Genomic DNA, 26,880 nt, shown 5'->3' with positions numbered 1-26,880 from the left:
TATCCTGTATTCACACAGAGGGCAATGATGCATTACCGAAATAAATATATGATGATATTCGCGTGGACGCGCATGATTCCAAACAGCCCCTGTAAAGTTGGCCTTGCAACCCCGCAGGAAGTAGAGGCGGGGCCAGAGGTGAGCGGCGGGGAGGGGGGTCGCGCGGAGGAGGAGGAGGAGGAGGCGGGGTCTCCACCAGTCCTGCCAGGCCGCCATTTTTGCACAGAGAGAGCAGGCTACAGAGGATCTGGTTTCCTACAGTCGCTAGGTAGGTAGGGCAGTTTTTAACGGTTCGGAACTGACCCGCGAGTCAACCGTTTGGACCCGCAGTCCCCCCCGCGGACCCAGAGGCTTGTGACGGGAGGAGAGCAGCGGGAAGGCGCCCCAGACCCCCGTTAGATAGCCGGGCTGAGGGTCGCAGTGTGTTGAGCAGCAGTCTTGTTTTGGTTCTGGAGGCTGGGTGGACAGTAACGGGCTTCTCTCCCACGGCCCCCGGTTTTTTTATTCAACTTTTCTATAGTGGACATTAGCGGTAAGTAGAGCTCCGTTGTGTGTGGGTCTGAGTATGTTGTGGAGTGCTGTTGCAGGCTATCAGAGTTGCTTTGTTACTAAGCTAGGCACGTCGTGCTGTTGTTACAGCTCGGCTAGCATGCTAGCTGGCTGTGGAGCGCATCATCCTCCCCATTCGTGTGTTTACGGGGTTGATGGACACTATTACAGAGAAACAAGACTCTGCAGCAGCTCGTTTCGGGAACCAACCTGGGATGTTTTGACGTGGATCGCTGTCCAGCCTGGAAACAGACTAGCTCCCTAATGCTAACTAGCTTCGCACTGAGTTGGGCTTCAGGATGACAATACTGGAGACGTCACATACTCAGTCAGCCAAGTATCGGTCCTACTGCGAATTATTACAAGCTTTCAATGTAGATGACTGTGTGTGTGTGTGTGTGTAGACGTCTGTGTGTGTAGACGTGTGTGTGTGGACGTGTTGTGTGTAGACGTGTTGTGTGTGTGTGTGTGTGTGTAGACGTGTTGTGTGTATAAAAGGTCAAAGTCAGTTATCTCCCCGCTTTATTCTTAGCCAATCCTACACAAGCGCCTCTCCTAAGTTGTTTTACGGTCATGTACGAATTGGAAGTCGGAGCACGACCCCCTTCGGGTTTGTGTACGATCTGCAGTAGTGTGTGTAACCAATGTAAGTTTAACTGTAGTCCGTATCTCAGTATCTGCGTCCGTGTTGGTCCACTACAACTAAAAAGCATAATTCTCGAAAGGTTAAAAGCAGAACCCTTCAATGTGTGTCCAAAAAACATTCAGTGAACTGGAGTGAATCAAACTAATGTCATCTTTAGGAAATGGCGACAGCAAACTACAGGAGCTAAGTAGCTTTCTTAGATCTTCTCGAAATGAAGCGACTTCTCTAAAGCCAGGGGAGATATCACCACCTATCGCCATGGCATACGTCTCCCACAAGGAGGAAATGGCCTTACGCGATTAGAGTTTTTAGATTCACATTTGTGCCTCAAATGCTGCATACGTGGGGGAGGGGATGGTGGACTTAGGTAAAGCAGTCCTGCAAAACCCGACTTCAGTTTAAAAAAGGAGTCTGGACCCGACGGTTACCGACTGGACCGTTTGGCGGTGATCAGTCAGTCCGTAATGTGCCGAATTCGCCATGGAAGTGAAGTAAAAAAATTACTCGGGATTGTTTTTTGGGCAGCATTGACCTCCCTGCCGTCATGTTGCTTCGCTCCTGTCTGAGGGGACCAGTAATCCACTCCAGTCCTCTCTCTCTCTCCTATCAGCCACAATAAGAGACCACAAGGCGCTCTGCTAGCCGCTACCTAGCGACCGATCTAACCACGCATAACACCGGACCACATCCGTGATTACGCGACTGTTACGCATTCTCTCCACACCGTTATACGTTTGTAGCCCGCTGTGTACCGTCCCTCCGTGGCTCATCCACACCGAGGGACAACGTTGTAGCTCAGCATGCGCCCGTCTCCAGAGAAGCCATTGCTCACCATCATTGTTAGCATGTTAGCTTCGATTCTGTCGATGCGTTTTCGAAAGACGTGCAGGACAGCGTGCACAGAGACACAGCGATACACCTCAGGAGGAAGCATTTTTGAAAGAGGCCACTGTTTTGGGGGGTTCTCCCGGTGTAGCGATGCGTCTCCTCGGCTAAACGTGTGGTTTGGCCGTCCTCTGAGAGGCGCTGTGAAGATGGCGACCTGATGGGTGTTGTGGGAACACTGGGCTCCACACCCCTGCTGCTCCACTGGACTGCAGCGCCGACGTACTTACCGGGAAGTAACTACACACTGCGCGTTAGACTGGAGAACAACAACACCACGGCGAACACGTCTGCGTCGGTCCCCGAGTACTGTTTGATCGAAGCAATAAAGCTACCGTAAATAGCCGCTTTTATTAGAGGCGATAACCTGCTAGCGCTTCAACGTGCGTCACGTCATATACCGTGTGTGTGTGTGTGTGTGGTCTCGCTTTGAGAGGGATTGACATTGTTCGTTTCTGCGTTATACATATTTTAATGTATGTAATCCACTTGTTTTAATGTATATGTCGACGAGGCTGCCACCGTCTCTGGTCGCATCGGAATATGTAAAATACAAATCGTAATTAGTGGAATTGTATTTGTGTGTGTCACCGTTTCTCGCACAGGTTCTCTCACCACCTTTAACTGATGGAACAACATTTATTCACGTCATATCACTACGAAACATACAGTTGAAACCGACATTTTATCTGATCCCTTAAACATTAGCCATAGAGCAATAACAAACAAATGAACGTAAAACGAATAGATTACTAACCCCCACAGTGTCATTCCCCCAACATCTCTGAAACGTGCACCAGTCTGTCATTAAATCGGTCTTCAAAGTGTCTGTGCGTGTGCGCGCAGACATGAAGTTGTTGTGTTGTCCTCCTGTAACATGAAGGAGGATATATTGTATATCAAACTATTTGATTCAGAATCGCTCACAAAGGTTGAGTCTTGTGGTCCAATTGTCTTGGTTTGTCATTAGCTGCAACACCGTGTGAAAGTGATCACTATAATGTAGAAAGGAAAAAAAGTTGTGTTTGTGAGCAAGCTCTCTTTACAATGACACAACACAGCCCTGTCCTCTTAAGCTGTGGGCTTGCACATTGGCCTCCATCGTCCAAATTCTTTCTCTCTCTCTCTTGGCTGCGCCAACAGCTCTTTGTGGCTCTTTCCAAGCATGTCTTTTTCCTTTCCTCGTGTTATTTCAGTTTTGTTTTTTTTAAAGAAGATTTTTAGATTAGTGAGTCAACGGAGACGGACGCTAAACACATCAGAGTTGAGCTTTCGGATTTTAAGTTGACAAGGGATTGTGCATTTTGTTTTCGAACATTACAGCTGTTCTGTGAAGAACTTGCATATTATTATTATCCAAGCAGCTGATTGATGCTCGCGCCGCCATGTGGCAACAATTTCCGTGTGGATCTGTCACACGCAGATGTCTGCTCGCTAAAGCGTCTGTCAGGGGAATCATAACATGAGACCTCCCACTGAGCTAAATGGCTATCGCTTCTGTCCCCCCCCCCCATCTGGAGGGCCGGCGTGGAGCTCAGACCCACAGGTGCCTCAGGTCCGGCCGAAGTGCTCATCACTGCCCCTGGACCCAGTCTGTTTTGAGCCTGCCCCCCCCCCCCCAGAGACCAGCAGACATAGCTTCCCCCAGTATGGGGCCCTCTGTGGATCACGTGGTAACCAGGCAGGGTGCGGCTGGCAGCACTCAGGAGACCTGTTAACATAGCGGCTAGCTGCTAGTGGATCACATTATGGGCCTTATTTACCTGGTGTTCACCTGGTCCTAAACTCGAGCTGAGGGGAGCTGGATGAGTCTGGCTCCCTTCCCGACAGGTGGCCTTTGGCCTGAGACGGCAGCCGTAACCTTGGCTGTTGCTCTTCTTCCTGTTGCCGTGCCATTTCTACCAGCTCTGCCGTGGCTGTACTACACACCAGTGAGAGTGAGTCAGGTGAGGTATGCTCGGGGTGGAGGGCAGCAGACCGGGCTGAGGAGGGCTCCTGTCATACCTGGGTGATGGCCGTGAGTGGCTCCCATTGTTTGGCTCCCCTCACTGACCATTATAACTGACCCTCTCATCTGTTTAGCACGCGTGCACACACACACACAGAAGTTTAACTTGGCCAAACAGGGCATAATGCATTCTTTAGATGCTACCGTTGTGTGTTGCTGTCTGTCATTCCCTGGTTGTCGGGGGGCCGAGTCAACATCACAACGCCTGGAAGCTTTTGATGCACCGATGCTTAGTGGGGAACACAAGAAGTGATGACTTGTATCAGGTTAACATAAATGGCCGCGAAATCAGGCCCAAATACACCTCTATTCAAACGATCATTAAATTATATAATATGATAATAATGCGTGTATAAAGGATTAATAAACATGCATAGGAAAAACAAATGGCTAGCCAACATAAACCTCTGTGTTGAGTAGGATCGTCTCGGTTCTGTAACTGTAGTTTCACTTGGACATGCACCCATGGCTCTTTCTAGTTTTGGTGGCTATATTACGTTCGCAAAACACACCGTTTACATTCTGTTGGGCCTTGTTTGTGGTAAAACTTGATGTTGCTCGGGTCCAAGAAGGGGCAGGGAGACGGACGGAGACGGTTTCTTTTTGGTTTTCTTCAGCGTCCTGGACGTTATCTCCGTCTCCCTCCTTAACCTCAGCGCTGGGACACGGACCCTGCTCCGCCCCCATACTGTGGGGCAGCAGCAGCCAGGCTGCGTCTCCCTTCTCATGGATGTGTCAGATGGCTGGTGCCGCTGGCCCCAGGCCACCATTGTCTCCGGACTGTGGTTGTCGGCGGAGTGGAGCCCTGAACCCACCACACAACTCCAGGGTCCACCACGTCTTCAGATAGCCCTGCCTCTGTACTCCCCTGCCCTCCTGGCCCGTCTCCTGGCCCTGCCAACACGCCAGGTCCTGTCAACTGCCCTGTTTGCTTTTGAGCCACCTCTGTCACTGGGGAAATTACACACGCACACACCAACAACGCAATCTTCCTCCCTCTGTGTTCTGATGCGTCCCCGGGTCTGAATTGTGAAGGGCAGAAGAGGGGGGGTGGGGGGTGACCCACATGGCCACCAGGGTCTACCATGCGTGGAGCACATGTGTAGGGGCACTGTGGAACACGAGGTGTGTGTTTGTGTGTGTGTGTGTGTGTGTGTGTGTGTATAGAGGCCGGAGTCATCCCTCCGTGAGGCTGAGGGGAGCCTGGGCATGGGAGGAAGGGCTGGGGGTCGCTGTCCTCATGGAAGAATACAATCCAAACTGCTCGGAGTTGGCGGCGGAAACACAAATCAAACGCTGCTGCCACATAGCAGCTAGCAGTGTGAACATGGCGAGAGAGGGGGAGCAGTCTCGCGTAGGCATATGGCGCGTCTGTGTGGCGCACGTCCCGATTACCGTGTGGATTTTCCCCTCGGCGACTTCATCAGTGCGGTTGTATCTCACAAACGCAAGAGTTTCTCCCCGACACAATGACGTGACTGTGTTTCCCCTCTTGCCGCTCGGCGAGGGGGGAGGTGAGAGGGAGGCAGAGCGAGAGACGCAGAGCGGAGGGCGGGAGAGGAGGCAGCGATGTGAGCTCCACTCTGCCACCCAGAGTCCAGCCTGTGTTCAGCCTGCCTAGCGTCACTGTCAGACAGACCCCCTCCAACGCAGGGGCGTCTGAGGGGTTTCTAAAAGCTTGTACAGAGGAAATCTGCTCACTGGGGGTGAGGGGGGGAAGAAGGAGGGATTCTGGGGGTAGAGAGTGAGGGTCTGAAGCAGGGAGGAAGAGCGCCACAGCATTCCTTCCACTGCGCCGCGGATATACGCCTGCCCCTTTCCTTTCTCCTCCTCCTGACCGCCCTCCCTTTCACATCTATCCCCCTCTGTTTGGTCTCGTCATGGGCTGTGGTGTAGTCGTGGTGGGTGGAGGAGAGGGCCACAGCTGCTGCCTTCAGTATCTCCTCCTCCTCTGGTCGCTGGCGCGGCCCTAACCCTTCAGTATCTCCTCCTCCTCTGGTCGCTGGCGCGGGCTTAACCCTGCCGCCCAGCTCTCCTTGGTTTATTTAGGAAGTGCGCGGAGCGGAGGGAGAGAAATCCGGTTGGGTGGGGTGACTCGGCGCAGGAAAGGGGGGAAGCTCCCTCCCTCTCCCTTTTGCTCTCCCTCCCTTTTTCCTTTTTTTTGGCAGCTTTGCTCCAATATGACGGACAGCCCTGCTAGAGGAAGTGGGAGGGTTCCAGGGGAGGCTGTCACAATGCATCTCGGATTTAGTCAGGAATGCTGCCTGTGCCTGACTTGTTTTCTTTTCGTTTGTGTGTCTTTGTCTGTGTGTGTGTGTGTGTGTGTGTGTGTGTGTGTGTGTGTGTGTGTGTGTGTGTGTGTGTGTGTGTGTGTGTGTTCCTTGGGGAAGGTTTGTACGGATGGGGCCTGGGGGGTCGTGCGTCTGTGGTGTGTTGCTGGTTTGTCAAAGCATTCCTCTCCAGTGATTCCCTGGTTCATCCTAAGACAGGTTGTTTTTGAGGGGAGGCGTACAGGCTGCTTCTGAAGGGATGTGGTTAAAGACCACTAAAACAGAGGGGCCTCTGATGCACAATAAGGGAATGCGTCTTTACATGGTTTGGATAACAGCCCCCTGCTGGTTTAAGGAGCAAGTGCTGGTGGCCAACAATGTTGTTTTCACACTACTGGGAAGTTTCACTGCTTGTGATTCGAACATATGATTGAGTTATTTAAACATCCTGCAATGTAAAACATGTGGAAATATGTAGGGGTACTGAATTCAAACTGTCGGCTTGTTCACATTTAAAGAGAATCTGTGATGGAATAAGTGCTCAAAGTAGAATGCTAGCAGTAGCTTAGCCTCACCTCGGTGGCACCCCAAGGGCTGCAGTGCCTGTTAATGAGGCCTGGGGCTGGCAACTGTTGTCTAGGGCTTGCCAATCAGGGGAACTCTGCTAGCTGGAGGGCTCAGCCAATCGGGTTCACCCTACTGTCTGGAGAATGAATCTGGCTTCGTCCTCTGGAGGCCCAACAAGTTGCAAAACATGCTGCGGTAGCGTCTGAGCTGGTCCGTGGTACAGGTTGATGAGCCTCGCGGTCTCTGAGACAGGCTGTAGACAAGCACCGGAACTACCAGTCAACGGAGAACGTTATAATGTTGAAGATTTGGGCCTGATTGTAGGGTAGTTTCAAAGTGCATATTGAGGTAGCTTTACTTTCAGGCGACAACAAAACCTTATGTACGGCGTCTCGTGTCCTAAGCTGTTATACTACTTAACTTTAGCCTGACGGGACCTGAGAAATGATTGGTCATTCAAACAGTATAATTGAAGTAAGAATAATTATCACAGCTAAATAATCATTAGCTGCTACAACTGGGCAGTTTCCTCCTGTAGCCAAGGTGCTGTCCCTCTGATGCACATTGTTCCTGTATCACGACCCACGTCAACATAAGTGTCACGGCATGACCGACAAAAAAGACCATTGTTTGTTGGATTGCCCCGGAGGTCCTGGGTCCATAGACCCCACTCAACTCGACCCACCTCCCAGATCCTAGTCCAGGTCTATGTTTTTGGTCCTGGTGGCCGTCCAGGGTAAGATGTGACCTCCAGCTTGTATTCCGTCTCGGCATCGGTGTCTATCAGTAATCCTGCTTATCTACGGAGCTCTGTGTGTTTCAGGGCCAGACACACAGGCTGCCTACTAAGCTCTGCAGCAGAGCGTATATGTAAAGCTTATGGTTTGACTTAAACTAGCCTCTCTCCCTGAGAGCATCAGAAGTGTGATTGGAGTTCCTGGAAGTTTGCTGGAAATTTGTCCAGCAGAGTGCATACAATATTTAGCCACCTGTATTCTCACCGACTGATCATTAAACTGAATTATGGTTTGCTCTTATCACACATCCTAGACGTATATTGACTATTGACGAATGACACTTGATGCAGTTAATTATTGACAACAAAATGTGTCTGTAGTCCCTGTCCATCTGCATGGCTAGGGAGCCACAGACACGGCTGCTGCAGACCCCACTATGAAGAGTTTATTTAGGAGGTGCTCTCTGACGACAGAGACCCACAAGGGTTCAAATTTTTTGTTTCTTCTTCCTGAAAAGCCCATTGTCACTTTAAGGTGGGGTAAAACCGGAATATGGCTTGTTACATTTCTCCCCTTTCTTCCTCCTCGGAGTCTGTGGCGCTCATACCCCCTAGTGGCCACACGGGGACTCTGCAGCATCCTGCATTGTCTGTAGAGCGTGTTAGGGGTCGCTTTGGCGCAGTTCACCCTTCATACATACAGGCAGCTGGGTTCTGTCCGTCTTCTGTCAAACAACAAGACTGCTGGAGCTGGAGCTTCAGATCTGATGTAATCTAGACATTTACCTGATGAGTAATACTCACCATGAGTAACTGTTTAGAAGGTTTTATCCCAGTTGATGCCCACAGGTAGACGGTGGGGCTGCTGTGCAGGGCTTTGGCTTTTATTTGTTAATATCAACCAATGTGGCACAAAAGATCGGCGGGTTGCTCATGAGGCAGAGGGGGATGGCTGGTAAACGGAAGGAGTGTCGAGGTGTCCCTGAGCAAGACGCCTCAGCCTCACTGCTGCCGACGAGCTGGCTGTCGCCTTGCATGGCTGACACCGCCGTCGGTGTGTGAATGTGTGCATGAATGGATGAATGTTAGGCGATATTTTGCAGCGCTTTGAGGGGCCACTGGTTAGAAAAGCATTCTATAAATGCAGTCCATTTACCATTCACTATCTAATGGTACGGATTGTAAGAAATAACACTGTTTGTCTTGTCCTCCCTGCAGGCCTTGTGGATGCACTTAGATGTCTGCAATGAGTGCTGTGGCTGACATGCCTCAGTGTTTTGGACTCCCATGCTCTGGACCCAGCAGTAGAAGAACTGACCAGAGAACGTCATGAGCATAGGCATCCCAGTGGGGGTGGACCAAGCAGACACTGCGTACCTGGACATGGCTGCAGGCTCGGAGTGAGTAGCACACACACACACACACACACACACCTACAGACACGCATACTCTGAGACACCTCATGCATGGACATGGACATGGCTGCAGGCTAGGAGTAAATAACACACACACACACAAAAACATACACACGAAGACACCTCATACCTGTACATGGCTGCAGGCTCTGAGTGAGTAGCACATGCACGCACACATATACACAAACGCACGGGCACGCACACACACACACAGGCGCACACACACACACACAGGCACACGAATACACAAGCACAGACATCTGCCTGCACATATACATGCAAAAGAACACACATAGAGACACACAAATGCAGAGTGCCTGTCCTTCTCGGTAGTTTGGAGCTGGGCTTGAGGAAGGATTACATCCTTCCGTCTGTTTCGTTTTACCGTTTCAGTGTAGATGGTTTCACTACGGTTATGATTGATTGATGATATGTTTTGTCTTATCAGTTTTTTTCATAATTTTCTTATAAAGGTTAGGGAAAGTTTCAGTAACATGGTAATAGTGAATAAGCAAATCGTACAATTCAAAATAGGGCTGAAAGGCAGTACACAAAAAATGTAATAGTGTTGAATGTGATTGTCAGAACTAATGGGATGCAACATGAAACACTCGTTCACGTTATCTGTTCCCCCCCCCTCCCCCATCCCTGGTTCAACCCTTCCCAACCGCTTCTCGTTTCACAATGAACTCTCATTCCCCCTGGCCTGCTTCGTCATCGTCAATCCCCACCCTCACACCCGGGCCATGCATGTGTTGTATGACTGGATTGGTCTTTATTTAATAGTATTTCAACTAACCTAAACTAGTGTCTAAAACGTTTTCATCCAAGTTAACTGGCAGTGAGTTCAGATACATGTCATTCAGACTTTTCAAACCACCACACTGCCATGCCCCTTGAGCAAGGGGCATCGCTGTGGTTTGGACTTCCCTGCTGCACATTGATTATTGTCCATTACTCAAAGAAGGTAACTGTTGATGGGAATCTGAGGTCAATCCATGCATCCCAAACACTGGCACTTTAACTCTGGTTTCTAATGGACGGCTCCACTATTGATCACACCCTTATATGTACACAGAGCGCACATTTCAGTGCACAGCTTTTAACTTTAACTGCCCAAGCAAAGCTGCTGCTGCTAAATCCAACCAGAGCATCTAATGTTACCTGTGTGTCGTGATACAAGCTCGATGGCCAGTAAACCAACCCAGCTGCCATTTACTGTAGCCTGGTTCCCGTTGGTCTTATATCTGTGTAAAACAGTGTTGTTAACTAAGTTCTGACGTCGCTCTTCACGGCTACATAATAGTTCCTCAAGGATATCACGGAGGCTCCTCTCGTCAGCTAGCGAAGCTCAGGGACCTCCTCCTGACAAAAGGATAACGCAAATACGTCATGGGATTATGACAGGGCGCCTGTCTCTTTAAGAAAGACGAGAGAGGAGGAGGAGGAGGAGGAGGGGGGAGGGGTCTCCCCCTTCTGCCTTCATCAGAGCTGTTGCTTCGACAGCTTGTGTTGCCATGGTTCCCTTCCCCTCACGCCCCTCCTTTCCTTCCGCAGTGCGCAGGGCTTGTTGCCATGGTCACTGGCCTGAGTGACGGGTGGCCCTAACGCAGATAAGGCTTCTTAAATGGTCTTGATGCATCCTTCTCCACTCCCCCCCCCCCCCCCCTCCCCCCCCTTCCTCGTCAATGCCCTGAGCCCGTCTGCTAGGGGGGCGGTCCTAAGCCCCTTCTCCTCACCCTTACCTCCCGCTCCAGCCTTCTCCTCTTCCTCCCGTGTCCTTCCCTCCGCGCGCCTTCTGCGGAGACGTTTAAAAGCCGCTAACGAGCGGAGACGTGTCCCACCTGCTGGGCCGGGGTCCGCCGCCCTGAGCGGGGGTCCGGAGATTAGATCACTGGAGGCTGTGTGGACGGCCGAGGGAGCGTTGCTGTGGGCAGCGCGGGCTCCTTGTTTGTCTCTCCCTCCCCCATTCCCCCCCCCCGAGCGCCCCTGAACCCCGCAGCCTGCATCAGTCCGTCCTCTGAGGGCCGGCGGTGCGTGAGCGCATGTGCGCCCGTGCGCACGGAGGGGAGGGTCCGGAGGGTGGGGGCTTGGTTACCGTGTACTCTCCAAAACCCGATGAGAATGCACGGGGAGAAAAAAAAAAGAAAAAGCGGAGGGGTTGCCATGGTAGCTATTGGGGGCACTTTGGGAGGGAAGGCGTTGCCTCGTTGGTTGATCTCCTGAATCCTCGGCGGCGGTGTGACGAGGCGCTCTGCAGCGCATGCCTTCTGAATGAAACGCACACACACACACGGCGGCTATATTTACGCCCGCTCACGGGCCATGCGAGCTATGATTAGACCGGGGCCGGGCTCACTGTTGCAGTTTTAATTGAAACTTCCATTCCACTGACGATCGTTGCAGCGGTGTTGTTTATGGCCCTCTTTTCTTTCTTTCTTTTTACCAGCCATGATGTGGGGAATCACAATGGCTGTAGCACACTGACGCACACGCAGGGACGCACTCGCAGTGACACGCGCATACGTCGACTCACGCATGGTGAATTCCCCTCAGTTTCAACACGAAACCTGACCAGTCATTTAACAAAGCCAACTCAGAAAGACCCCAACACTACGTCTCGAGGTTTGTGTCATCTGCCCATATATGACTTTGACATTAAGGATATATACCTATGGCCCTATATACTTTTACTTCAGTTGGACCCGAGCACATGTCTGAATCCTCTGTGGGATTTCCACTGGCTAACTTTTCCTGCTTCTCCGAGGCTGAACTTCCCTGCCCTGGTTGGTTCACGGCCTGTCTATGTGGCAGTTGGTTTAGTGATCCCACATACTTCACACACACCTTCTCCATGCAAACACACCCACACCTCTCTTCACGCCTACCTTTCCTGCACAGGCGTGCACAAACACACACACACACACACTCCCTTACTGTCTCTGCGTGCACAGACACACACACCCACACACCCAGTGCCTTGGCCCGCCCCCAGGCCTCATGTTTGTGAGTTATGTTTTCACTTTGACGAGGCGGTTGGGTGGCAGAGCACACAGGAAGTACTGCACAGTGCTCCCGGAGCACGCAGCGAGAGCACCGGGCCCGCTGGACTCTCACACGTACGGTACCGTAACCGTACCCTCAGCAGGAAGGTGTGTGAGGAGAGTTGAACAAGGTAGGGCTGGGGTTTTTTGGAGAAGTGTGCTATTGTCTTCTGCACCCGTGACTTCCTTGTTTGCGATTCCACTGGCTTTGTCGTTTCCCTGTAGCGCGGCACATGCATGTTTTTGAATAGTTTAGTTTGGAAAGTCCTCTGGGAAGGGGGGTGGGGGGTCCATCCCTTGAAACTGCTGTCTGGGCAAGAGCCAGCGATGCGTGAGTGGTCCTCTGTGTTTCCAAATGCCTGAACTCAGAAATGTGTATTTGTGACCAATCGTACGAAAGTCCCCGTAAACCATGCTTGGTGGCTAATCATTAACCGCCTCTCTTTAATGTATAATCTTTCAACAGACCAGATAGGTAAAGCGTGCACGGTTAGGCACGGAGGGCCGTTCTGACCAGGTCGCTGTGAGCCCGGGTCACCGTAGGTAGTGTGGAACTCTGTAGGACGGTTGAACAGGCTCTCCCTCTGCCCGGTTACAAAGCAGACATACCTGTTTGGTGTGAATCTGTCAGCTCAACGCTCTGCTGGCTGTTTGGCAGTGGGAAGAAGGGAAGAGAGGCTTTTGTGTTCTGGCGAGCGGTGCTCTGGCCGCGTGTCCGTGTGCCTGGTGCTCCTGATAAGACCGTCCATGGGGCCTCGTGCTGGAGCTCCTCCGTCCAGCTACGGTGAGCTGATGGGAGGACGGGTTCCTACTGGCTGTGTGTACGCTCTGGAGCTCTGCCTGACCCCCTTTTTAGCAGTCTGCCGGTGGTAAGCGCTGTCCACGCGCAGAGGGAGGCATTCATGGACACGGCAGTCACTCAGTGTCACCGGGCCTTTATACCGCACGCTCTCCCCTACAACCAGGACGTGGCTACTGCATGCCACGTCCAAACAATCCACGGTTCCTTTCCATGAAGTTGATCCTTTGATCATCTCAGGAGCATGTCTGCTGAGATTTGAAAGTTGTTGGTTTGATTCCTTATTCTTTCTGGTTCTCGTGCTGTTGAAACCTGTGTGATTGACAAGGCCGTCATTTGGGTGAACAGGAGGAGTTAACAGGTAGGGCTCTGGGAGGGTTGGCTGCTGTTATGTCTCCACAGAACTGAATGAGCCATTGATCAACTGGTCAGGTAGTTGATCATTTTAGGTAACATTTAGAGCTTGAATACTTTTTCTTGGCTGCTCTTCCGACAAAGCAAGTAGTCGTAATTTGAATTCTGTGATGGTGTTATGGGCAAACTGGGTATTTTCCATTATTCATGACGGCTTATTTTCGACCCAAGCCCAAATGTTCTGGGTTCGATACCCACTGTCTCCAGCCTACTACCATATGCCCTTGAGTTAAATGTCTAACTGCATTCTTGTCAAGCATTGCTCCTTCACTACATGTCTCTTTGAATCACTGTGTGTGTGTGTGTGTGTGTGTGTGTGTGTGTGTGTGTGTGTATTTTACGAGTTTGTCCATATCCATTCTCCTCTCCATGTACACGTATGCTCTGTGTCTGAGCGTTGTGTCGTTTGTGTTTCAGACCTGAATCAGTGGAGGCCAGCCCTGTGGTTGTGGAGAAGTCCAGCTACCCTCACCAAATCTCCAGTAGCAGCTCCCACCACTCCCACAGCTACATCGGCCTGCCCTACGCTGTAAGAGCACACCCATACACACACGTGAACACATGAACAGACTTGCGCACGCACAAAGACTTGCATGCACTCATAAGCCTCTTTCATACATGAATGCCGTAAAATGGACGGATTAAGTTTTCTAGTTATGGTTTCTTTCACAACAGACACGCCTTTCCGCCTTCCTTTTACACCATCCAACAGATCGGCCGAACTCACTGTTTGCCAATTCTTCGATTAACAAGTGGTGTTACAACCCGATCCGCCGTAAGGGAGAACCTGAACATTTTGCAGTGGTTTACATTTCCTTCCTGCATGGCACGGAACAAACAACCTGTCACCTTCTTCAGAACTTTATCACCTCGCACATTTAGACAACAGAGCGCCGTACGTCAGCGAGCTGGGCCCAGTCAGGTCCAGTGAGGCCCCTGTTAGGCCCGGTGAGGCAATGCGAGGCCCTGTTCCGCTAACGTCGCGCCATTGTTCGGACATGAGGTTGTGCCAGAACTTGTGCCGCTCCTATACACACAGATGAATCCCATGCCGTTAAATGATAGTTATATTACACACACACGGTTCAGTGGCCTTTGTCCTGACCTACATACCCACAGGCCCCGCCTCTCTGCTGTGTTAATCATCACCCAACAACAAGTAGATCCTACCCACGCTGAAACAGAACCACGATCTCAGTGCTACAACCTTTACGGCTTCTTCACTGCCTCTGTCACTCTCCCCTCTGGCTCCCTGCTGTGTTATTCTGAGCTGATACCCTCCAATCTGTCAAGGCGTTCTCCACCGTGGGGCTTCTGGTCATTTACTGACATTCAAAGGCCAACAAAGGAACAGTCAACAAGTGGACTGATTCAGTGGCGTACGCCCTGATACCTCAGACATTTAATAGATAAACTTGACGATGATAATCGCCACATTCTTAACAACCCAGCATCCTGCAAGTTCTTTTGAAATGCAACCAGAACAAATACTCTCTATCCTCATCCAGTCACTCTCTCTCCCCCATCAGGACCATAACTATGGGGCACGCCCTCCTCCCACGCCCCCCGCCTCCCCGCCCCCCTCCATGCTGATCCGGCCCGGCGAGGGGGGGCTGTTTGTGCCGGGGGCCCAGGACGAGGCCTCCCGCGGCACCACGCTCAGCACATCGGAAGACGGTAGCTACGGAGCCGACATCACGCGCTGCATCTGCAGCTTTACTCACGATGACGGCTACATGATATGCTGCGACAAGTGCAGGTGGGTCTGAGATTGGTGGCTTGGTGGGGGTTCTAAGGGGGTGGTGGCGCCTAGGGTGGTGGCTAAGGGGGTGGTGGCGGTAGCTAGGGGGTTGGTGGTAGCTGGGCTAGTTATGGTGGGTAGGCTAGTGATGGAGGCTAGGCTAGTGATGGAGGCTAGGCTAGTGATGGAGGCTAGGCTAGTGTTGGTGGCTAGGCTAGTGGTGGTGGTGACTAGGCTAGTTATGGTGGTGGCAAGGCTGGTGGTGGTGGTGGCTAGGCTAGTGGTGGTGGTGACTAGGCTAGTCCTGGTGGTGGCAAGGCTGGTGGTGGTGGTGGCTAGGCTAGATATGTGTATTGAGATCTCCTTTTATGAATCCCCTCCAGACATTTGAACTGCTGTCCGGATAAGACTCCAAAACCAGCAGTTATTGGTTGCATCCCAACGTCCACGGCATCACTATAAGCAGGATGCTGAGGAAGTAGAACTAAATATGTCATGGGCCCTTGAGTGGCCCAGTGGGAATGTAACCCCCAATCCTAGCAGTGGTAATGCCTTGCTCTACTGTGTGAGGTACACAGGACCATTTACCTGCCAATATGGACTTGGGTCCGTATTTACTCCTGAACAAATAAAGTGGAGTATTATTAAATGGATGAGAAACGAGGATTAAAAAAGGTTTAACGCCAGCCTTGCTTTATCCTGGGCTCAGTCACTGTTTTCAGATTGTCATTTGGGTTCAGCTAGCTAGCTACCTTGAATTAGAATCTGCCATTTTGGCAGAGGCATCGACACAAGACTTGCTAGTGGAGCTAACACACGGACCATGTGCGCTGGCACTTAAAGCAGCAGACCCCTAGTTAGTGTTGGTCCTCCTGTGAAGAGGCTGACCTCTCTCTCCTCTCTCCCTGCTCCAGTGCATGGCAGCACATCGACTGCATGGGCATCGATAGGCAGAACATCCCAGAGACGTACCTGTGTGAGCGCTGCCAGCCCCGGCCTCTGGACCGCGAGCGGGCCATCCTGCTGCAGACCCGCAAGAGGGAGTGCCTGTCTGGTGAGTCGAAACAAGTCCACACACACACACGCAGAGACACACATGCAGAGAGGGATGCACACATGAAGAATCACACACACATGCAAAGAGGGACGCACATATGCAGAGAGAGGCGCACACATGCAGAGAAAGACACACACATACAGAGAGAGACACACACACACGTAACTAAACTATGTCACACACACAGTTTAAAAAAATACAGTCAAAAACACACGCACACACCAATCTCATTCATACACACACAGGAGTCAAATAAATACACACTGAAACTCACACAGAGAAATTGTAAAACTTGTAAATCTAACCACAATAATCTGTATAAAGTCTTTTTAGCATTCTGTCTGTAATGTTTTAGAGCAGTGATAACTGCTTTTAGTGCGAGTGGGTTCTCGGTTCTGCTTTTACACTCCTACTGCAGTAAAAGAGCAGTTTGTTAATGATTAGAGCATGATGTAGTCAGGCTGCTGGCCACGCCCCCGTCACCCTCCACCTTAACCCACTCTGACACCTGCTGGTCAGCGGACAGACTGCAGCTTAGCGCCGGGAAACAAGGCTGCAAAATGGGCTCTAAACTGATTAGTAACTGACACACATATTCTGCTGGTGCTGCCATGTATGTTTATATGGACGAATAGGACTGTAAAGCAATATCTCCTCTATTCATAGATGAGCAGTTCATATCAGCAATTCAGTGGATTTATATATCGTCCCTCAAACTATATAAATATTTCAGCTCAAACATGCATAAAAGCAATTCATGGTTATTCGTTTTTTGTATTGACTTTAATTGTTATGTTTTACACAAATTTTTCTATGCTAACTATTTATATATAACTATCCATACTAGACCTGTGATGCTCTTGAGTTGTGCTGTGACCCATGGTGATTAATGCTGGCTGATTGATTAGGAGTGTATCTTGATCTAGATGGGGACACCAGCGCCACGGAGAGCGGAGATGAGGTGCCGCTGGAGCTCTACTCGGCCTTCCAGCACACGCCCACCTCCATCACCCTGACGACCGGGCGCCTTGGCAACAAGCAGATCGACAAGAAGCGCAAGAGGAGCGGAGACAAGGAGCCGCCCGCCGCCTCGGCTCGGGCCAAGAAGGTTTGCCCACTTCTCCTCTGACTGACAGGCTCTTTGACCAATCGCCTGCCAGGGAACTGTTCGATAACTCATTTGTGTCGTCTTTTCTTTCCTTTTCTTTTTTTTTTTTTTTTGACTCACAGGCTTTCCGTGAAGGCTCCAGGAAATCTTCCAGAGTAAAGGTAAATGACAGCTTAAAAATAATAAAGTGTGAATGCCCTCAATTCAAACCATCAACATTCAACATTCAAGCCTTATTTACCATACCCAGGAAGCCCTGGTTGCATAGCTCCTACGAAGGCGGCCAGTGTTCCTGTTCTTTCTGTCTTGTTCACCATTTACACCCTCACCCCTCACCCTTCAACAGCCGACCTTTGACCCCGCGCAGGGCGGCACCTCCCCGGAGCTGGAGCTGGCGGAGCCCCCATCGCTGTGGGAGAACAAGATCAAGGCCTGGATGGAGCGCTACGAGGAGGCCAGCAGCAACCAGTACAGCGAGGACGTCCAGTTGCTGCTCAGGGTCAAGGAGCAGGGTGATGGCAAGAGCCTCGCCTACAACACGCACCCGGCCTCCTTCAAGCCCCCTGTGGAGGTGAGGGCAGCGTCATGTGTATCACCACACGGTGTCATGTGTATCGCCACATGGTGTCATGTGTATCGCCGCACGGTGTCATGTGTATCGCCGCACGGTGTCATGTGTATCGCCGCAAGGTGTCATGTGTATCGCCGCACGGTGTCATGTGTATCGCCGCACGGTGTCATGTGTATCGCCGCACGGCGTCATGTGTATCGCCGCACGGCGTCATGTGTATCGCCGCATGGCGTCATGTGTATCGCCGCATGGTGTCATGTGTATCGCCGCAGGGTGTCATGTGTATCACCGCAGGGTGTCATGTGTATCACCGCATGGGGTCATGTCCATATTGTGATATGTTAAGCCCACATCGTGATAGGATTTCATGTCCATATATCAACAATACATATTGGCAATTTTGTGAATTGATGCAACTTAAATGATGATCATGCTATAATGTGTATATTGTGATCTGATGCAGTACGTTTGTAGTGATGGATCACTAGTGGTGGTTCCTCATGCTTGCTCTGGGTTCTCTCTCCCTGCAGAGCCAGGTGCAGAAGAATAAGAAGATCCTGAAGGCAGTAAGGGACCTGGCACCGGACTCCCTCATCATCGAGTACCGCGGGAGATTCATGCTGCGCCAGCAGTTTGAGGCCAATGGGTACTTCTTCAAGAGGTCAGGGGTCACTCTGTTCTCCAAGAGGTTAGGGGTCACTCTGTTCTTCAAGAGTACTCGACTCCCCATTGGCCTGGTCAATACCAAATAAATACTACTTTATTTTGAATAAAATGATAAAATAAGGATTACACATGATAATTTCATTATCCCATTTTGCATGCCGCTTTGGTAACCAGGTTCCCATATCTGAGATAACAGGAACGCCTTATCCCACCACATCATGTAGATGAGAACCCATTTGAATGATATTGGATATCGTCAGTCATCATTAAACTAGCTAAAGCAGGGATAGGGCAGAATTAACATCCATGTGTTAAACAAAATATCACATGAAACAAGATGATATAAGACCCCCTGTGTTCTGCTCCGGGGGATGAGAGGGTAATGTTTGTGTCTCTGTGTGCGCTGCAGGCCGTACCCCTTCGTGTTGTTCTACTCCAAGTTCGACGGCCTGGAGATGTGCGTCGACGCCCGCAGCTTTGGCAACGAGGCGCGCTTCATCCGGCGGTCGTGTACCCCCAACGCTGAGGTAGGAGGCGCGACCCCCCCCGGAACATTAACCTCTGACCTCTCAGTGGGGCTGGTCTTGTGCAGTATTGGAGAAAATTAAAGGCATTGTTATGATTTGCTGTGTTTCCTTAGGTGCGTCATGTGATCGAGGACGGCATGCTGCACCTGTACATCTACTCTCTGCGGCCAATCGGCAAGGGCACAGAGATCACCATCGGCTTTGACTTCGACTACAGCAGCTGGTGAGGACCGATTCACCAGCGTCCTCTGGGACGGGATGGTCTCCTATCATCCTCTCTGTCTCCTCCTATTATCCTTCCTGTCTCCTACTTACCATCCATTCTCCTCCTCACCACCTGCTCTGTCTCCTCCTCCTCCTCACCACCACCTGCTCCATGTCTCCTCCTCCTCCTCGCCCCCTGCACTGTCTCGACCTCCACCTCTTCCTCCTCCTCACCACCACCTGCTTAATGTCTCCTCCTCCTCTCCCTCTGCTCTGTGTCCCCTCCTCCTCCTCTCCCTCTGCTCTGTCCCCTCCTCCTCCTCTCCCTCTTCTCTGTCCCCTCCTCCTCCTCACCCTCTTCTCTGTCTCCTCCTCCTCCTCTCCCACTTCTCTGTGTCTCCTCCTCCTCCTCTCCCTCTGCTCTGTGTCCCCTCCTCTCCCTCTTTTCTGTCTCCTCCTCCTCCTCTCCCTCTTCTCTGTGTCTCCTCCTCCTCCTCTCCCTCTGCTCTGTGTCCCCTCCTCCTCCTCTCCCTCTGCTCTGTGTCCCCTCCTCCTCCTCTCCCTCTTCTCTGTGTCTCCTCCTCCTCCCCACCACCTGCTCCATGCCTCCTCCTCCTCACCCTCTGCTCTGTCTCTCCTCTCCCCTCTCTCAGTAAGTACAAGGTGGACTGTGCGTGTGTGAAGGGGAACCCAGAGTGTCCGGTGCTGAAGCACAACCTGGAGCCCATTGAGAACCTGGGCTCAGGGAGCCGGCGGCGGGCCGGGGGCCGTAAGGACAAGGACCCGACGCGGGAGGACCTGGGGCAGAACCAGAACCTGGGGCTGGACGGCGAGGGCAAGGTGAAGGCGCTGGGCTGTGGCGGCGTAGGGGTCAGCGACGGCAGCAAGCAGAGGAAGCTCTCGCCGCTCCGCCTCTCCATATCCAACAACCAGGTAGCCCCCTCCCCCTACCTGGGCCATGCTCCAGACACGCCCCCTTTCCTGTTTTACCCCCTCACTGAGTTACTTCAGCACCATTCTGTCTGTATTGTGTACTAGCGTGTGTCCATGGTAACTCTAGGCATGTCTCGTTCTTGTAGCGTTGTTGTTGTTGTTGTTTTCTCTGCATGATGTGTTGATGTCTGGGAGCCGTTCATTGCTCTGTCTTTTCAGTTCCCCCCCCCTCCCCCCCTGCTCCTCCCCCATTCTCATCATCCATCCTCACCCATTGCACCACTGTCTCACATCACGTCAGTGTAGCCCTCTCTGACCTAGCAGGGGGGAGCCCGGCCACGCTCAATAGAACGGGCTTCATTTGATCCCCTCACTGCGCAACATATGATAGTGCTACTGCACACACTCTCACACACACACTCACACACCTTTGTCAATAAAGGGGACTCAGAAGGACACGTTTAAGTACACACGTCAATATATATATTATATAACAGGCTGGTAAAGCATATCGGCTTGGACTGTCCGGGGCGTGATTTATTACTTTTATAGTCGGGTGCTTAGTTGGTCCACTAGTGTCAAAGGTCAGATCAGTATATCACTCGGCCAGTGGTCCAGCCCCCCCCAACCTCCTCCCGACCTCCCCCAAACAGAGCACTCCTCTCTTCCTCTCCTCCTCTCTCTTACTCTCTCTCTCTCTCTCTTCCTCCCTCTCTCTCTCCTCTAGTCTGTAGCCAGACTGATTGAGCCTCCGCTAAAGCTCTGGCCCTCTGCCCTCCCCTTCCAGGACCCTGAGTTATATGAGGATCTAGAAGACAAAACCTCCGTTAGCAATGAAGTAGAGATGGAGTCAGAGGAGCAGGTGGCAGAGAGGAGGAGGAAGATGGTAAGTGCCAGAGACTAGGTGGGCTGCAGCTCCGTCCTCAGTAGTTGTTTTATTTTGCTGTTCTTGTTCACGCCGTGCATTCTGGGGCCCCAGCTCCGCCCTGCCATGAACTGCACCGCTGCGCCTGCTGTCGTCTTAGACGAGGCCCCCACCCGTCCCCGCGCTGCCTCCGCTAGTGCTACGCCCTGCTGCCGCCGCGCCTCTCCCGCCAGCTCCACCCTGGTGCTGCGTGCGTACATCCCCTCCCGGCAGCCTTCACTCGGCCCCTCCCACCCACAAGGGGCCACCTGCGGCTCCATAGAGTAGCTGTAACCATGGAGACAAGCACATAACAAAAGATGAACCGGTTGGCTTTTTTTTTTTTTTTTTTCGGATCTCCCTTGGACAAAATGGCCCAGAAGCGCACGGCTCCCCACCGTGTCCCCTAGTAGAACCAGAACCAGAACCCATTCCCCCAAACAGCTCTGCAACTCCGCTGCTGTCCTGCTGTAGCTCTGCCCTTCAGTCCTGCTGGGAGCTGCAAATGGCCCCCAGTGACTGCTGGGATCTCCTCCCCCTCACCAATACACTCTGTACACTTCACCCTGCCTCTGAGCCTTGCGTCCCATAAAGATGTGGGCTTACAACATACTGGACAGTAAGAAACACATTGAACTTTCATACTGTACACACGCCTTGAACCCTAATACTGTACACACACATTGAACACTAATACTGTACTCACACATTGAACACTAATACTGTACACACGCATTTAACACTAATGCTGTACACACACATTGAACACTAATACTGTACACACACATTGAACACTAATACTGTACTCACACATTGAACACTAATACTGTACTCACACATTGAACACTCTTAATGTACACACAAATTGAACACTCATACTGTACGAGCACATACGCACATAGTGAAGACGACACCGCAGTGAGCTCCTGCCACCCGATAGAGCCGCGAGGTGTGAAACACTGTCGCATCATTGACCGGCATACAGCCCCCCTAACGGACCAATCAAATGCTGGATGGCAGGGAGGAAAGGGGCAGCAGAGGACGGTGTCCGGTTGCCACGGTTATAAGTTATAAGGTTATAAGATGGGTTTTTCTGTGCCAAGGGATGTGTGTTGGTGTCTTAACCCTGATTGGGTGTCTTTAAAGTGATGACACATGGTGGTTCATCAACAGTGTTTAACGGGGATTTTCTGCCCTAGCGAGCGCAAGGATTGGTCAGAAAAGCGTCCCTTATCATGGCGTTCCCTGCGGCCAATCCCTGAACGCCCTCCGTTATTGTATACTCAGTGTAACGGGTCGTCCAGGGTGTTAGACTGTTGGGTGGACAGAGGGGTGGAGGGATGTGCTAAAGGGTAAACAGGGCTGTGTCGAACCCTTGGAATGGAGTTCAGACTGCATGTTCAGACCCAGTTCAGCCTCGTTTGAAGCTCGTTTAAAGAGGGAGCCTCAGCCTCTGACTGTCTGGTGGCCCTGCGGTGCTGAGACGCCTCCTAACCCCAGCCGCGATGCACGTGTTCCTAGCGACGCCCGGCCCGTGTGCGTGTGCGGGTGTGTCTCTAAACTGGGCTGTCTCTTCGTTGAACCATCCAGGCCTGCCCCCTGGAGCAGTCCCACCTGGCCGTCGGGCCCGCCCCCAGCTGGAAGGGAGGGCGACCAAAGGAGGTAAACTATGATGATCACATGAGGCCGACCCCATTCCACCCAGCCGCCCCCCGGGCAGCCCCCGGCCCCCCACTCCCCCAGCGGGAGCCAGGACCGCCCCTGCTCACTGGCACCGCCGTCCTGGTGATGACATGCCACATGTGTGTCGTGCCTGGCCAATGATAAGCCCTGGTGTTGGCAGGTCACCCCTAACCCCTCCTGGGACTGTGTTGGGGGACGTTTGGTTGGATGTTATTCGGAGGAGGCCGTTTAGCCCACTCCTCGCGTTCGTCTTTGCGTTACAAACACCACAGTCACACACACACACACGTCACACACCACGATGAGGACACAGTAGCCCGTGCTTCAGCAGGGTAAGCATCTCACCCTCATGCACACATACCCCGACCTCTTGTCACCTTTGACCCTTTGTTTTTGTTCTTCCCTTGCTGCGGCTATTGTTATTCTTCATTTGGCTCTGCGCCGTAGTTTCTTCATTTGATGTGTGTGTGTGTGTGTGTGTCTCCTCCCTCGGCGTTCTGCCTGAGGTCTGCTGCCCTCGGCTGAGTGCCGTTCTTCTGGCCTCTAAAGACAGTGGCCTCACGTCTCTGTCCCCCCCAGACCCGGGAGGAGAGGAAGATGGAGGCCATCCTCCAGGCCTTCGCCCGCATGGAGAAGAGGGAGAAGCGGCGAGAGCAGGCCCTGGAGAGGATCGGGGGCACCAAGCCGGAGATGGGGGGTCATGGCATCAAGGAGGAGCCCCCCGCCACGCCTGAGACGGCCGACTCCCCGTCCGTCATGCAGGTGACGACGACCCCCCCCCCCACACACTGTGTAGAGAACTGAAGCCCCCCCAGGGAGGAACTACAGAACAGGGCATTGCCCTAGGGGTCAGGAGGTCATCTCCAGCCTTGTTAAGAGAGGATGGAGATGGATTACTTAATATTTGACTTGATTAATTTATTCATTCTTCGCAGTGAAAATGATCAGAATCTAACTGAAGTTGACTCACTGCATGCCCATTTACATTGCCGATCTTATTCAGATAACTTATTTTTTTAAACTTTTTTATTAACCTTTAAATTACCAGGAATATTCTCATCGAAAATCTATTTTCCAACAGAGTCCTGGCCAAGAAGGCAGCATTAAAAAAAAAACAAGGGCACAAAACACAATAAGAGAAATCACAATAAAGCAATTCCATTGTCAGCACGTCAGTGCTCAGTAACCGGACCTCTACAGTTTGTCTTAACTAGTACTTAATCCTGCTTTTGTAATTGTTCATGGTGATTTGGGATTCCAATTTAAGGTGATCCTGTAGCTTACTCCATGATGAGGGTGCAAGAGATTTAAAGCACTTTGACCAAACGTGCCGGTCCAACACAACCTTAGGGGCGCGCTCTCTCTAACCTGCCTCTTTGTGATCTGCAGCAGCACGAAATGGTCTGCTCCCAGCCCTTCCTGGAGATCAAAGAGGAGCCGGGGCTCCTGAAGCCCGCCAAGGTCAAAGGTCACCGAAACAGGAAGAGCTTCTCGCGCAACCGCACGCACATCGGCCAGCAGCGGCGGCGGACGCGCACCATCAGCGCCTGCTCAGACGTGCCGCCCAGCTCCCCCGCCGACGGCCTCGGGGAGCCGCTGGGGGTGGAGGCGCCCGAGGGGGAGGAGCCGCCCCTCTCCCACCTGGAGCCCGAGGCCGACGCCCCCTTCCCCCCGCCGCCCGACACTAGCCCCGCCCACAGCAGCTCCCCCGCCCCCGAACGCCACCGCTCCGCCCACAAGAACTTCAAAACTAAAAAGGTTTGCTCCGCCTCCGCGGCCCAGGGTGTGGATTTAAAGCCTGTAGTTTAGTCTGAAGTCCGAACACCACCTTCACAAGTCTTAACACCACCCTTAATAGTCTTACCAACATCTCTATCATCTCTACAAGTCTTACCAACACCTCTATCATCTCTACAAGTCTTACCAACACCTCTATCATGTCTACAAGTCTTAACACCACCCCTACAAGTCTTACCAACACCTCTATCATCTCTACAAGTCTTACCAACACCTCGACAACCTCTCTACAAGTCTTGACACCATCTCTACCTATCCCTCCACAAGTCTTAACACCACCTCTACAAGTCTTAACACCACCTCTACCTTCTCTCTAAAAGTCTTGACACCACCTATACTCGTCCTAACCCCACTTCTACAGTCCTAACCCCACCTGTCCAGTCCTAACCCCACCTCTCCAGTCCTAACCCCACCTCTCCAGTCCTAACCCCACCTCTCCAGTCCTAACCCCACCTGTCCAGTCCTAACCCCACCTCTCCAGTCCTAACCCCACCTCTCCAGTCCTAACCCCACCTCTCCAGTCCTAACCCCACCTCTCTCTGGTCCCTCAACAGCACTTTGTGAGCGACTGGGTGGGGGACAAGCAGCCCGAGCGGGGTCTGGCCCGGACCCCCGAGCCGGTCCCCGAGCGGCCCCTCCGCATCAGCAGCGACCCGGAGGTCCTCGCCACGCAGCTCAATGCCTTACCGGGGATGGCGTGCTCGCCGCAGGTGTACAGCACGCCCAAACACTACGTCCGCTTCTCCTCGCCCTTCATGGCCAACCGCAGCCCCGGCACGCCCGGTGTCCCCACCGGCCGCCGGCGCTCGCGGGAGCTGCCCGAGACCCCGCCCACCACCGGCTCCTGCAAGAAGGTAAGCGGCCCCTCGGGGTCCCCGGCGTCGGGGTGCTGTCGTGAGCCCCCCTGTGTGGAGGGGCGGCCCATGAGCGGGACGTTAGCGTGGCTCATGACCTCACTGAACCCTCGGGACTCGTGTTGTGACCCCCACTCTGAGCGAAGCGCCCTGACCCTCCCCCCAGGCTCTGGCCCTCGGAGGACGTAGGCACCCCCACCTCTGAGCTCCCTTCCTGGACTGTCCTATTCATGAAAAGTCTTATCTGATTGTCTTTAGTGAGCTCCCCATTATAGCATCTCTAGGGGCAGCTTGGGTCCACATCAGCAGATCTCTGTCACTTAGTCTGAAGTGTTCAATCACTTCAGAACACTTATGGACAGAAAGCTACTATTACATGAAAAACGTAGATCTTAGTGAAACCGAAGGCATTCTGAGAGGTGACCCTGTCCGTCAGCCTCGCTATTGGGGAGTTATTCACCATTCAATATGATCTGATAACTTCCCATGAATAGGGTGCTTCATGGAGGGAGTTTGGTCCAAGAGGACGTCCTTGTAGACAGGTGGCCACCCAGGCTTAGAGGAGGAGACCTCACCTTGTGCCTTGTGTTGTTCCTCAGCGCTGGCTGAAGCAGGCTCTAGAGGAGGAGGGCTCCACCAGTCCAATACGACGCCCCGGCCTGATGATGCCCACTGAGGGTCCGCTGAGCCCCCCCATCAACGGAGACTCTGACAGCCCCCTCCCTTACAACGGCGGCTGCTGCTTACCAGGTACGCGTCACTCAGGGGACCACAGGGTTCTGTCTTGGGCGTAGCAGTATTTAATGGGTTAGGGTTAGTTTACTTAATAACTAAGATGATTGGAACTCAAATCGCGTTAACTGCAGATCACATGACTCCACATCGTGGACCTTAGAACTCAGGAGTTTAATTTAGCACTTGAAGTCCTCGATTTTGGAACTGTGGAACTCTGTAACTTCTGAACTTTAGAACTGTGGAACTCTGTAACTTCTGAACTTTAGAACTGTTGAGCTCTGTAACTTCTGAACTTTGGAACCAGGGATCTGATCCAACCTGCGTGTTCCCCAGCAGAGCTGCCGACTCCTCTGAAGAAGCGGCGCCTCACCCAGCTGGACTGCTGCCTCTCCGAGAGCTCCACCCCCTACGGCTCCCCCTGCGCCACGCCCACCCGGTTCGACCAATCAGAACCCTGCCTCACGCCTTCCTTGCTGGCGACCCCGCCGCGACCCCGCACAGAGGAGACCACCGTGGAGATCCTCCCCAGAACCCCCACACAGGCACTTGTCACCCCGCAGGAGGTATGTCCGCTGACCCCCCGCCCACACGCCCCCGCCAACAGCCTGCCCCCGCCGCCCTGTGATTGGTCCGTCTGTTCACAGAGTGAGTCTTCGGTAGAGAGCTCGCCGGAGGCCGTTCGCAGACCCAGCACCCAGGAGGTAAGACTTCCGGCCTCCTCATCCTCTTGGTTCTGTGTGGACCGCTCAGTAGGTCGTCCCAGTGGG

The 26,880-nt window shown here is 52.5% G+C and overlaps 1 protein-coding gene across 1 annotated transcript in view; it reads left to right on the top strand.

The window, feature by feature from the left end:
- The first annotated feature begins 216 nt into the window (after positions 1-216).
- Positions 217-26,880, top strand: part of kmt2e (lysine (K)-specific methyltransferase 2E) — a 32,087-nt gene continuing 5,423 nt past the window's right edge. The window contains 20 exon segments of the mRNA XM_079756138.1: positions 217-532; positions 8,880-9,061; positions 13,751-13,862; positions 14,863-15,092; positions 15,989-16,128; positions 17,058-17,239; positions 17,362-17,400; positions 17,586-17,810; positions 18,341-18,471; positions 18,886-19,003; positions 19,117-19,226; positions 19,861-20,140; positions 20,928-21,026; positions 22,635-22,706; positions 23,307-23,489; positions 24,117-24,485; positions 25,079-25,378; positions 25,978-26,128; positions 26,450-26,676; positions 26,758-26,814. Coding sequence (XP_079612264.1) covers positions 8,991-9,061; positions 13,751-13,862; positions 14,863-15,092; positions 15,989-16,128; positions 17,058-17,239; positions 17,362-17,400; positions 17,586-17,810; positions 18,341-18,471; positions 18,886-19,003; positions 19,117-19,226; positions 19,861-20,140; positions 20,928-21,026; positions 22,635-22,706; positions 23,307-23,489; positions 24,117-24,485; positions 25,079-25,378; positions 25,978-26,128; positions 26,450-26,676; positions 26,758-26,814 — 3,096 coding nt within the window. The 5' untranslated portion in view covers positions 217-532; positions 8,880-8,990.

Source organism: Pollachius pollachius (genome assembly GCF_949987615.1).
Source record: "Pollachius pollachius genome assembly, chromosome: 18".
Lineage (NCBI taxonomy): Eukaryota > Metazoa > Chordata > Actinopteri > Gadiformes > Gadidae > Pollachius > Pollachius pollachius.
This window is presented reverse-complemented; position numbering and strand designations above follow the sequence as displayed.